The 13,717-nt window shown below is 35.4% G+C and overlaps 1 protein-coding gene across 1 annotated transcript in view; it reads right to left on the reverse strand.

Annotated features, from left to right (window-relative positions):
• Positions 1–8,164: 8,164 nt before the first annotated feature.
• LOC137645475 (homeobox protein CDX-1-like) overlaps positions 8,165–13,717 on the reverse strand; it is a 20,254-nt gene continuing 14,701 nt past the window's right edge. Inside the window, exon 3 of the mRNA XM_068378280.1 lies at positions 8,165–11,759. Coding sequence (XP_068234381.1) covers positions 11,535–11,759 — 225 coding nt within the window. The 3' untranslated portion in view covers positions 8,165–11,534. The remainder of the gene's footprint in view (positions 11,760–13,717) is intronic.

The following is a 13,717-nucleotide window of genomic DNA, read 5'->3' on the forward strand; positions in this document are numbered from 1 at the left end:
GCAGCTTTAAAAGGCCAACCCATTAGTAAAAAACGGGCCGAAAGTATAGAATTTAAGGGCAACCTTTTTATCATATTGCTGAAAGCTAACCAATTTGAAAAATGGCCAAATTTGACATTTTAGCCAGAAAAAAAGACCAACCTGGCAACGCTGCACTGAAGAGTGGAGATAATTACAAGAAAACTAAACTAGGGGATTGAACTATGCTTGTTAGACTCCCTTTTTGTTGGCTAAGCTGGTCGTACGCATTATGTTGCAGTGCAGTTTTATATATTAATGTATGCCGGTTTAAACAGAATTATTTTTATGAATATTTATGTACCCAAACTAATACATGTAGGCCTAATAGGAGAAGCGTTTAAAACAGTATTGTTCAAAATGTATTATCTCGATACCTTTATCTGGTCTCTTCAAATACGATTTCCAATGGTCTATGATATAAATGCCGATCTTTCTTGCTGTGCATCTGAGCAGCTATTTCTTATGTTAGTGACACCGGATCTAACAGATCAGATAGTTTTCATTCCCAAAATCCGAATCAAACAATGACCGAATTTCTTGATACATCATTCATTGCTCTAATTTTTGGGCGCCGCCCACTAACGCAACTTAGCAGCGGCAGCCCGCAAGCACGTTTGTTTGCACTTCAAAAAACACCTATGGCAATGATTTGGCTAACAGACTGGGTATAGGTGATGGATTTTCTCTTTAGCAAACACAGACACACGCAGAAAGGATATTCTAATATATACCAGCTCAAATTATTGACACTAGAATTAGATAAATAATGAGGGGTCATTGATGGAGGACAATGACATCACGAGGTCTGTTATTTTCTTGAGAAAAAGGGAAAAGGTAGGCTAATAATTACAAATTCATCATTTTTTTTTTTTTTTTTTTTGAGTTTGATAATCAATTTTTAGGTTTTAACCAATTAAAAGCCTCAGTTTTGAAAGGGGATGGGTTAGAGTTAAACCTAGGGAGATGCCATGCAATTAGGGTATTCATGTTAAGTAAGGGGGTCTTAGGACCAGAGGGGGAGGGGTGGGCCAGGTCGTCAGCCACCCGTTGAGATATTACTACTAGTGTGTTATTGGCTCCTTTGACAGGCCAGAGAGTATTATATTCGATCCCTCTCTCTGGTTTCGGCTTATTTATCATTAGCCTACACATACACATAATGTATATAATTCTCCTTTGTCCTCATACATCTGACAACACCGAAATTACTAAACAATTCTTCTTCACCCTAGTGTTTAACTACTGCACCTTGGTTGTTCAGTGGCTACTTTCCTCTTGGTAAGGGTAGATGAGATTCTTTAGGTATGTTAAGCAGTTCTTTTAGGAGGACACTCCAAATCAAACCTTTGTTCCCTAGTCTTGGGTAGTCCATAGCCTTTGTACCATGGTCTTCCACTGTCTTGGGGTAAAGTTCTCTTCCTTGAGGGTAAACTCAGCCATACTATTCTATCTTGTTTCTCTTCCTAGTGTTATTTTGAAGTTTTTATAGTTTATATATGAAAGATTTATATTAATGTTATTATTCTTAAATTTATCTTTTAGTTTCTTTCTTTATTTCCTTTACTCACTAACCTATTTTCCCAGTTGGGGCCCTTAGGCTTGTAGCAGCCTGATTTTCCAACTAGTGTTGTAGCTTGGCAAATAATAATAATAATAATAATAATAATAATAATAATAATAATAATAATAATAATAATAGAATAGTGTGGCTGAGTGTACCCTCAAGCAAGAGAACTTTACCCCAAGACAGTGGAAGACCATATATATATATATATATATATATATATATATATATATATATATATATATATATATATATATATATATATATATATATATATATATATATATATATATATATATATATATATATATATATATTCCAGTATAGCCACAGACTTTTTCCATGGAAAAAATAAAAACAAAGTAAACTGTTATTCATGAATTTATTCCTTGTTTTTAAACAATATGATTATTAGTATACATATTACTTATAACAAAAATATTATGAAATTAAATTGATAAATTGTAAAAAAACGTCATGGAATCTCTTTGCCACCTATAAATTGGACAGTGACAGATTCTTGTAGCATTTTAATGAAGGATGATAATATATTTGGTTTTCAAAACAGTTCCCATAATAGTCATACTCACCTAACGTATCTATTACGAAGGGTGAAATAACACGAGACGTTCAGATTGTCTAGTTTTTATTTTGATAATCAACTGTGAAGATTTTACGCGAAATTTCTCTTTACTAATATTACCGTACGTGAGATCTTTTTCCGTTTAGCAGATGAGTTTCCTTCAGGGAACCGCCCCATTGCAGGCAATGCCTCGGTGGACTACTTAGCTAAACTAAGGGGAATCCAATAAGAAACTTTGTTTTGGTTCCTCCATTTCTTTCGTCACACCGAGCAAAGTTTGTATGTTTGTTTTAAGTCTTTGCGAGATGCTGTTTTACCAAATAATCAAAAGTCATCGAACGAGTAAAGGAGATTAGTAGAAAATAATATGAGCAATAAATATATTGCATTTCATGACATAAAGAATGGTACTGATCTGATTTTATTTGGTAGCCTATTGAAAACGTCCCTACTTGGCAATCAGTTAGACGGGAGTTCGAGACATGTTTAACTCGATAGTTTCTAGTAGACTGAAACCTCACAATTCTTGTGAACGATGGATGCAAGGTTTGGGGGTGGGGAAGTCTATAGGTTTACCTAATGAGCCACCATCAGCCAATCTTTGGTCCTCCTCGATGCAGACGGGGCTTGCACTATGATAAGTTTGTATGATCAGTCTCTAGATCATTATCCTGTTACTTGCCTCTGCCATTATTAGTCGATATTTAAACCTTTAACGGATTTATGAATTTGGGGCATAAGATCCGACACAGGGTCTTGGAAGGCTGTTAAGCGCAAACATGTAACTGGGAGAAGACTTCGAAATCGAAATTGCGTTATGACTTGGAAGTACGGAAGCGGGAACAGGTTTGTATAGGACTAACAAAGTGTACCTATAGGCCAATAGAACACTGCAAAGACTTTTTACCGTAAATAATGCTTACAGTGAACCACATGAGATCACAGACGGCATTGCCCTCCTGCGGGGAGTTGATTTATGTTATTTGGATCTCATGGTCAGGAAGGCTATTCAGCAACAAACTGTAACTGGGAGGAAACCCGACTGTGACAAAGTAAAAGTTCAGAGGGGGAACAGCTATATGAAGATAGAAAGCGAGAAGGGAGATAAGGACTCCTGAGAAGCTAGAGTGGGGACCTCACAAAAGTTACCTTTAGGGACTGGGGTTTTGTGCTAGAAATCTCTTTACTCGTTGTCTTATACAGTAGTAAGGTGGGCAGGCATCAGGATTTAGTAACAACAAAACTGCTCTTAAGCACAGCCCCTGGTCCTGCGCTGCCTTAAGAAGGATGCTAATTTGTCCTTTGGAGACAAAGGAGATGTCTGAAAATTGTCAGACATTTCCTTTTTTCATTCACATTTTAAATTATTTACAAACACTGTTGAAGCACTTCGGTAATTTAGCTAATTTTGTAACAGAAACAACGCATTAGAGAAGAGGGTCATTTGACTGGCCAAATAGTAATACATTGGATCCTTTTCTCTGGTTACGGTTCACTTTCCCTTTGCCTAACATACACCGCATAGTCTGGCATATTTTTTACAAATTCTCCTCTGTCCTCATACACATGACAACAATGAGATTACCACACAATTCTTCCTTATTCAATGGGTTAACTACATCACTGTAATTGTTCAGTGGCCACTTTCCTCTTGGTAAGGGTAGAAAAGACTCTTTAGCTATGGTAAGCAACTCTAATAAGAGAAGGACACAGCAAAATCAAACCATTGTTCTCTAGTCTTGGGTAGTACCATGGGCTCTACCATGGTCTACCACTGTCTTGGGTTAGAGTTCTCTTGCTTAAGGGTATACCCGGACACTATTCTGTCCAATTTCTCTTACTTTTGTTTTGTTAAAGTTTTTATAGTTTACATAGGAAATATTTATTTCAATGTTGTTACTGCTCTTAAAATATTTTATTTTTCCTTGTTTCCTTTTCTCACTTGGCTTTTTCCTTATTGGGGCCCCTGGGCTTAGAGCATCCTGCTTTTCCAAGGGTAATCAATAGTAAATAGTAAATAGTAAATAATAAATAATAAATAATAAATAATAATAATTATAATAATAAAAGACATTTTCATTTGCCTTTGCAGTAAACACCAAGCTCAGCCAGCTTATCCCAACGGTGTCTTAAGAAATGAGAAGCAGACTTATTTTTATTCCTCTGAAAGTCATAAAGGATTCGCGAAACAGACACTTCTTTAACGGCAATTTTCATAGCCAAGTATCAAAATGAAACCTAGCAAGTGCCATACTTTTTAGAAAATTTTGTGATGCATTCAAGACCTAGAACCTTCAAAATATTTGTATGAATGTATTATATAAAAACTATGGAATTGAGGGGACAATTGTCAGTAGTCTGATCTCAAGCGATTCATTAAATTAAAGGGTCCTCTCACAGACGTAAAGAAGATACAGTATGTGCCTAATCTTCTGTATATATATTTTCTAAGATGACTTAATCTTGGAAAAACAAGAAAAACAGTCTACATGTAGACTCTGCCAAAGAGCTCCAAATTTGTAACTTCTTATACGAATGTCCATTCATGCACCAAAAACTCATGGTTTGCAACCAGAAAAAAAAATAGTAAGCTATTTCCAATAGTTTGTGAAATAAGTTTATTTAGTTAACAACATCAGAGACCAGAAGCAAAGAGACACTCATCATATTACACTAATAGTTTAGAAATAAAATATTTTCTATGGTCCTTATTATGTATACACACACATACACACACACACACACACATATATATATATATATATATATATATATATATATATATATATATATATACATATATATAAATATATATATATATATATCATATATATATTATATACATGTGTATATATATACATATATATATATATATATATATATATATATATATATATATATATATATATACATATACATAGTGTATATATATACATATATATAATATATATTTATTTTAATGTTGTTACTGCTCTTAAAATATTTTATTTTTCCTTGTTTCCTTTTCTCACTTGGCTTTTTCCTTATTGGGTCCCCTGGGCTTAGAGCATCCTGCTTTTCCAAGGGTAATCAATAATCAATAATCAATAGTAAAGAGTAAAGAGTAAAGAGTAAAGAAACACTTTCTGGTACAACTCAGGAACATAAATGGTGGTCTACCCTTAAAGCTGCACTCTTTGGTGTAGATGCAACAGTTCCTCCTTTACTTAAACCAGATGGCTCAGTCACTCACTGTCCAAAGGAAAAGGCAACCCTTTTGGCTGATGTTTTTGACAGTAAACAGAGTAATGAAAAACTTGAACTTCCTCATTCCTGTTTTCCTGAGGCTAAACTAACTAGTTTAGCTTTTCGATCTCGTGAGATTAAAGCTCTGTTGATGGACCTTGATGCTTATGGAGGTGTAGACCCAAATGGTATTTTTCCTTTGTTTTTTATAAAGACAGCAGATTTCTTAGCTCCAAAGTTATCTGTTATTTTGCGCAAGTTAGCAAGAAGAGGAGCTTTTAGCACTAGTTGGAGAATTGGTAATGTTACTCCTCTATGTAAATGTGTTTGTGGTAGCTCAAGTCCCACTGATTACCGCCCAATTTCCATAACTCCCATATTATCTAAAGTTTTTGAACGTCTTCTGGCAAAACGTCTTAATAGGTTTGCTGAAGGTAATCATCTACTCCCTAGTTTGCAATTTGGTTTTCGTAAAGGCCTTGGAGCATGTGATGCCCTTCTTACAATCTCCAATGCAGTACAGAAATCCCTTGATTGTGGTCGGGAAGTTCGTATGATTGGCCTTGATTTTAGTGCTGCCTTTGACCGTGTTAATCATGAGGCCCTTGTTTTCAAACTGAAACAGTTGGGAGTGGGTGGGTCGTTTCTTAGCATTATTATTGATTTTTTAAGTAATAGATCTCAAAGAGTTGTTGTTGATGGGCACCATAGTGATTATAGGAATGTGATATCCGGTGTTCCACAGGGTAGTGTTCTTGGCCCATTACTTTTCATACTATATACACATGACATGTGGTTTGGCCTAGAAAACAAGCTTGTTGCATATGCAGATGATGCTACTCTCTTTGCATCAATTCCATCCCCTGAATGTAGATCTAGGGTTGGTGAATCCCTTAATAGAGATTTAGCTAAAATTAGTGCATGGTGCAAATTATGGGGTATGAAGTTGAATCCTAACAAAACTCAAAGTATGATTGTAAGTAGGTCAAGGACGGTGGCTCCTCAACATCCGGATCTCAGTATTGATAATGTTTCTTTAAATATGTATGACTCTTTCAAAATTTTAGGTGTGATTCTCGACAGTAAATTTACTTTTGAGAAACATATAAGGTCTGTGTCTTCTTCAATTGCACAAAAAATAGGCTTATTGAGAAAGTCTTTCAAGATTTTCGGTGATCAATCTATTCTGAAGAAGTGTTTTAATTCTTTCATTCTACCTTGTTTTGAGTATTGTTCTCCTGTCTGGTCTTCAGCTGCTGATTCTCATCTTAATTTGTTGGACAGAAACTTACGGTCTATTAAATTTCTTATTCCTGATCTAGATATTAATCTCTGGCATCGTCGTTCAATTAGTTCATTATGCATGTTGCATAAGATTTTTCATAACTCTGACCATCCTTTACATTCAGATCTCCCTGGACAATTCCATCCTGTTCGTAATACTAGGCAGGTAGTTAATTCTAATCTATTCTATGGGCCTTGATTCTAATAGCCAGGCCTTCTCCATCACGAGACTCAATACTACGCAGTACTCTAGAAGTTTTATTCCAGCTGTTACCAAGTTGTGGAATGATCTTCCTAATCGGGTGGTTGAATCAGTAGAACTTCAAAAGTTCAAAGTTGGAGCAAATGCTTTTTTGTTGACCAGGCGGACTTGAGTCTTTTATAGTTTATTTATGACATATTTGTTTTTGATGTTGTTAATAGTTTATATATGACATGTCTGTTTTGACGTTGTTACTGTTTTTAGAATGATTTATTGTTAATTTGTTCTCCTCATTTATTTATTTCCTTATTTCCTTTCCTCACTGGGCTATTTCTCCCTGTTGGAGCCCCTGGGCTTATAGCATCTTGCTTTTCCAACTAGGGTCGTAGCTTGGATAGTAATAATAATAATAATATAATATATATATATATATATATATATATATATATATATATATATATATATATATATATACATATATATATATATACATATATATATATATATATATATATATATATATATATATATATATGTATATATGTATATATATAATCATATATATATATATATATATATATATATAATATACAGTATATACAGTAGTGTATATATATATATATATATATATATATATATATATATATATATATATATATATATATATATATATATATATATATATATATATACTGTGTAATCTAACTGACTCATCTTTAATTTTGGATTACCTACGGGCTACTTTTGTCGCAAAACCCGTACCTGATCTTGTTCCTTTTTAAAAACAAAAGTAGTGCCCAAGGATTTTAATGTAAATAAATATTATCATTGGAATTGCTTTTAATGGGTTTGTTCACCATAACAATTAACTGAGAAGTATAAATTAACGCATTTTTTTTTTTTTTTTTTTTTTTTAGTCTACCATGCATTGATGTCTCAAAGAGTTTTGTAAAAAAAATATATTTGTAATTTTTTAATTTTTTTGTTCATAAAAGAAAAAAAAAAATATTGAACAATTGCCTTTTGCTATTTAAAACAAGAATACTGTCTTTTCTTTTAGGTCGTCGTGACTCATAAGGCCACCTACTGATAGGCAGTCTTTGATGATTAAGATATGTCACCTAATTAAATGAAAAAAAAAAAATTACAGTACTGTATATAGTACCTGAATACAGAGGCAATAATCACTATGTCTGAACAGCTTCTAAAGGTTTTCTCGTAATATTTCTGGTACTAATTTCCTTAAAATAGAGTTAAGGGAACGTAAAGGAAATAAATGGCAATAATTTCTTACAATATTTACTATAGCATGTACACAAAAAGCAAGATTCAAGTGCTCACAAATTCAGTACATACAAAATTACAAATCCGATAATTCACTTCACCATGATAAACTCGCCCTGTAGGGAGGGTACAGTGCTTCCCCTTAAACAGTCATAATCCATCCAGCCACCTCCCTGTTCCAGTGGCTAAAGATCTGCTTGCTTTTCCATGTACTTTCATTAAATCATAAAATTTTTCTTATCGTTTAATTATCAATAAATTTCAAAAATTTTGTTTGACATTACTTTCCTTTGGAATCTCATTTTCCTACGACTCACAAAAGGTAAACAAAATGGAGTTTTGGGTTCACGCATTGCCTTTTCTGGAATAAAATTTACATGAGTATTTTTTTTTTCTTTTTTAAAAGATAACAATGGGATATATATTAATAAGATGTCTCCGGTGTAACAAGTTTGCTCAGATCTCTGCGGAGGAATTCTGACTGAGTTCAAATAAACAAAAACAGTCCCTGTAACTTTAAATATCTAACAATAAACCAGGCATTGTAAGGCAAATTCTCTGACAAAGGAATGAGCACAAACAAAGGGCAAAAAGGCACAGAACTATCACTCTTTAAAGGATTTCAAAATGTCAAGGAATTGAAGGACTAAGACAATTATCAATGAGAAGGATTTAGTTCCTTCACTCGAAAAAAAAAAAACTCGCATCTGAATAATATTAAGTTCATAAGCATATGAAAAAAAAAATTCTAAAAACATTAACCGCCTTGAACAAACTGTTGACTATTCGTTGTTCATTCACTGAAAATATAAAGTTGAACCCGTATGGACAAGCATAGAATTGATTATTCATTCCCGTTTTCAGCCTCTAAAAATGAACCTATTTCGTGCATTTCTTTGGTACGATATTCACAGATAAACTAATATTGAATTTTGCTTTCAATTTCGTTACTAAAAGTCTGTTTAAACCCTTGATAAGATTAAAATCCAAAAAGAACTTCTACAAGTAATGCAGAATGGCAAAAACAAAACTGGCTTTAAAAATACCGAAGACGCACTTAGCATGATTAGGTGTAGATGTACAGTATTTTAACAGAATATCTCTTGAAAACAGCCCTTGTTTTCTTGACGATTACCCCTCGGTAATTACAAATTTTTGGATTATGCGAAGTATCCAATTAAAAAATTATCAAAATAATCTAATTAACGCTACGCAATGTTTAGAAAAAAAAATCAGTTCTTCGCCATATCACGAGACAATCGCAAACTTGCATCATGAGATGTTACTTTCATTTGTTTGTCTGTTGAGTAGTTTACTTAAAACGCGCAAATGCCCCGTCACTTAAGAAATTTTTCTCTTCCCTTTTTTCCCGTAAAGAAGCTTTTCTTCCCACTCCATGTGTTTATGCAAGGAATATTAACCGAAAATTTCATACAAAACCAAATGAATATGTGAGTATCATTCTTAAACTACCGGGTTCCATCTGACTGACTACCTAAAATCGAACCTATAACAAAGTTTGCTCAATCTTCATCTCTGTTAACCGAAGACGGAACACTGTACTCATAGTATTCCTTGTATTACAAATGTTCACCAACATCTGCATCAATCTAACCTTACTCTAATCATTTGGAGATGCTCCTGAATTACGAAAATGACACAGTAAAATAAAAATCTAAATGATTCGGTTCGAATCGCGGTCATCAACAAACGAATTAAAGGAAGAAAAATAAATAGGATAAATTATATCTTCCAATGCCGCATACCACCATGAAGGAGCAACATCCTATTCACTCTGTACAGTATTTACATTAACTATAATGTGCAAACATGGCGTCCTGTAGTGATTGATAAAAGGGGGCTCTTTTATCTTAATCATATTATCAATTCCTTCCTGACACCATTGTCATCTCGAATGACCAATTTACAATAATCAAAACTAATCAGTAGATCCTTTCTACTGGCCAACATTCGCACTCAAGTAGCCTTCAATTCTCAAACTCATTATTCTCAGAAAAACTGTTCAGGCAGTTGAGCAAAGGTGCCAGTTTCATCACTGACTTTGCTCGCTTACAAAAATCCTTCAACAAAGTCAAATCTAATCTATTTCCTCATACTTTTTTTTTTCTGAATAAAACCGACAAGGTTCGCACAAATTGTCTGGTTCTTTTGGGGCGTTTTATAAAGCCTTTCTTTGTCATGTAGAGGCAAGAGCACATGTATTATATAAAGCACTATTACGTGAAAGCTTCTTTGCTTTTAACATAAATGACAGACTTCATTTTTCATTTCTAGCTTGCGTAGCGAGATATCCGTCACTCTTTGAACAGCAATCAGAACCCAAAATTCGAAACCGAAGAACGTGCGACGGGTTTGGTAGTGTGAGATTAATTTCTTCCTTTTTCGTTATGCAACAGAACCTGACATGTGAACAGTTCACATCTTATAAATAGAATGAAGTTGCAGAGAACTTAAAACATCATCACCTACACACGATACATTGATCAGTTTTCTTTGCCTTATACATTGGAGATCAGCCTATGACCAGAGATGTCATCGTCCTAAGCTGTAACATCGTAACCCAAGATGTTTATAGAGCCCTTCCTATAGCAACCCAGTGGATGATACAAACGCAGCACATTACTAAATTGCGCCAAAGCGTGAACGATCAGTTTGAAATATCTCCATCCCACCCAGTGCCTAAAGATAAAGTGTCTGCCAGATGTGACTTCTTTTTCAAACATTGTTCGTGTGACGTCTGGCAATGACTAAGTGCTGCTTTTGCGAGTCCTCACACAGTTTGTACTTCTCAATAAACATTATATAGACTACAAACATGAACAGACTTACACTTATCATTACAGTTACACAATACATCAAAATCCGGTCCTGAGTTTGCTCTGCATAGGCAGCATATACCATCATTACAGATCACACGTGATATTCCAGTTCCTTATCGAGAATAAGCGTCACATTGTAAAGATGCAGTTTCCATAGTGAAATTATCTCATGACTTTCCTACCAGATATTAAACACTTATGATATGACAAAATCTTGCCCAAGGCATTTTGTCAATAGCATATCAATTCAATTTTGTCAGACATGACACTTGTTTATCAGGTATTGTGAGACACCAAATTCAAGTTCACTAAGGAGCGGTATACTTTTAATAAAAAGTAGATGTGGAAAAGGTCCCAGCATAAAGTTTTCTACTTCTTTTAAATCGTGTAAACATCACAGGTCACTCAAGCATAACAAGCAACTGGGTGCGTAATTATGTCACTCGGCTATGGAAATTCACTGGGGTACATCATCTGGAAGGGCCGCATTAGAGGTCAATGTCACTGGCTCCAATAAAAGGCAGGCTCGGGTCAGTCCAGGCCTATGACTGGCTTCACGTCCATCATAATGGGCTTCGAGGAGGACATGTGCTGGGCAGTGGAGACGTGGGCGTGCATCGGTGGCATGGGAGGTATGGAGGTTACGGTGGGCGGGTGATAGGACACGTTCTCCAGCTTCTCCTTCTGCAGGAGCTCGTCTCTCTTCTTCATCTGCTTCCTCTCCTTAGCTCTACGGTTCTGGAACCAGATTTTAACCTGCGGAAATTTAATGAGACATTAGAGCATATTACTATATGGCATACTGCAACTAGATATTGTTAAACTACATAAAATTCAGAGTATTCAGACGGATTTGAAACGTACTTTTATTCAAAGATTAACTTTGTGTACATGAAGTAGTGCACAAGTGAGAAAATTATTAAGGCAACAAGATCTGAATCCTTATCACAGCTACTTAAACAAACATACGACCTGGACCTCAGGCAATCATCTGTGTGTTCGTTTGAAAAATGGAATCGTAGTGAACCTGACACTCTTTTAATAGTGTACTTGTAAATAGAGTAACTTCTTTTAACAATAACCGAAACCCAATGTTTTGCCTTATTCTAAAAGCGTCAATAATATTCATTACCTAATACAGTTCAAACGATTTTCTGGCAAGACCAACTCATATATATATCAGCAAAACAACCTTGTACTAACTTGGCAGCGTTTTATTTTATACATTAAAAAAAATTTCCAAACCAGTATGTGTGTATAATTACAGTTCTAAAAATATTATCACACGTAATCATGTATGTTATTGAAATAAGCTTATGATTGAATAATGGCCCTATGCCTTGTTTTTGAGTGTGTGTGTGTGTGTGTGTCTTGAATAATGGCCCTATGCCTTGTTTTTGAGAGTGTGTGTGTGTGTGTCTTGAATAATGGCCCTATGCCTTGTTTTTGAGAGTGTGTGTGTGTGTGTGTGTGTGTCTTGAATAATGGCCCTATGCCTTGTTTTTGAGTGTGTGTGTGTGTGTGTGTGTTTCTTGAATAATGGCCCTATGCCTTGTTTTTGAGTGTGTGTGTGTGTGTGTGTCTTGAATAATGGCCCTATGCCTTGTTTTTTAGTGTGTGTGTGTGAGAGAGAGAGAGAGAGAGAGAGAGAGAGAGAGAGAGAGAGAGAGAGAGAGAGAGAGAGAGAGAGAGAGAGAGAGAATAATCATACCGTACCTATCTGGCCATAAATCTAATCAATATAGAAGCACGAAAAAGATGAAATAAAAACCATAATAAATCATAATTATGGTCGTGAAAGGAGGAGAATGTCACATCATCACGCTAAGGCTACTCTACCTTCAAGGAAATCAATTAATTTCTCTCTCTCTCTCTCTCTCTCTCTCTCTCTCTCTCTCTCTCTCTCTCTCTCTCTCTCTCTCTCTCTCTCTCTCTCTCTCTCTCTCTCTCTATATATATATATATATATATATATATATATATATATATATATATATATACATCTATCTATCTATATACCAAGGCACTTCCCCCAATTCTGGGGGGTAGCCGACACCAACAATGAAGCAAAACAAAAAGGGGACCTCTACTCTCTATGTTCCTTCAGCCTAATCAGGGACCCAACCGAGTTCAGCTGGTACTGCTAGGGTGCCACAGCCCAACCTCCCACATTTCCACCACAGATGAAGCTTCATAATGCTGACTCCCCTACTGCTGCTACCTCCGCAGTCATCTAAGGCCCCGGAGGAAGCAGCAGGGCCTACTGGAACTGCGCCACAATCGCTCGCCATTCATTCCTATTTCTAGCACGCTCTCTTGCCTCTCTCACATCTATCCTCCTATCACCCAGAGCTTTCTTCACACCATCCATCCACCCAAACCTTGGCCTTCCTCTTGTACTTCTCCCATCAACTCTTGCATTCATCACCTTCTTTAGCAGACAACCATTTTCCATTCTCTCAACATGGCCAAACCACCTCAACACATTCATATCCACTCTAGCCGCTAACTCATTTCTTACACCCGTTCTCTCCCTCACCACTTCGTTCCTAACCCTATCTACTCGAGATACACCAGCCATACTCCTCAGACACTTCATCTCAAACACATTCAATTTCTGTCTCTCCATCACTTTCATTCCCCATGACTCCGATCCATACATCACAGTTGGTACAATCACTTTCTCATGTAGAACTCTCTTTACATTCATGCCC

This window comes from Palaemon carinicauda, chromosome 8, assembly GCF_036898095.1.
Source record: "Palaemon carinicauda isolate YSFRI2023 chromosome 8, ASM3689809v2, whole genome shotgun sequence".
In the NCBI taxonomy this organism is placed as follows: Eukaryota; Metazoa; Arthropoda; class Malacostraca; order Decapoda; family Palaemonidae; genus Palaemon; species Palaemon carinicauda.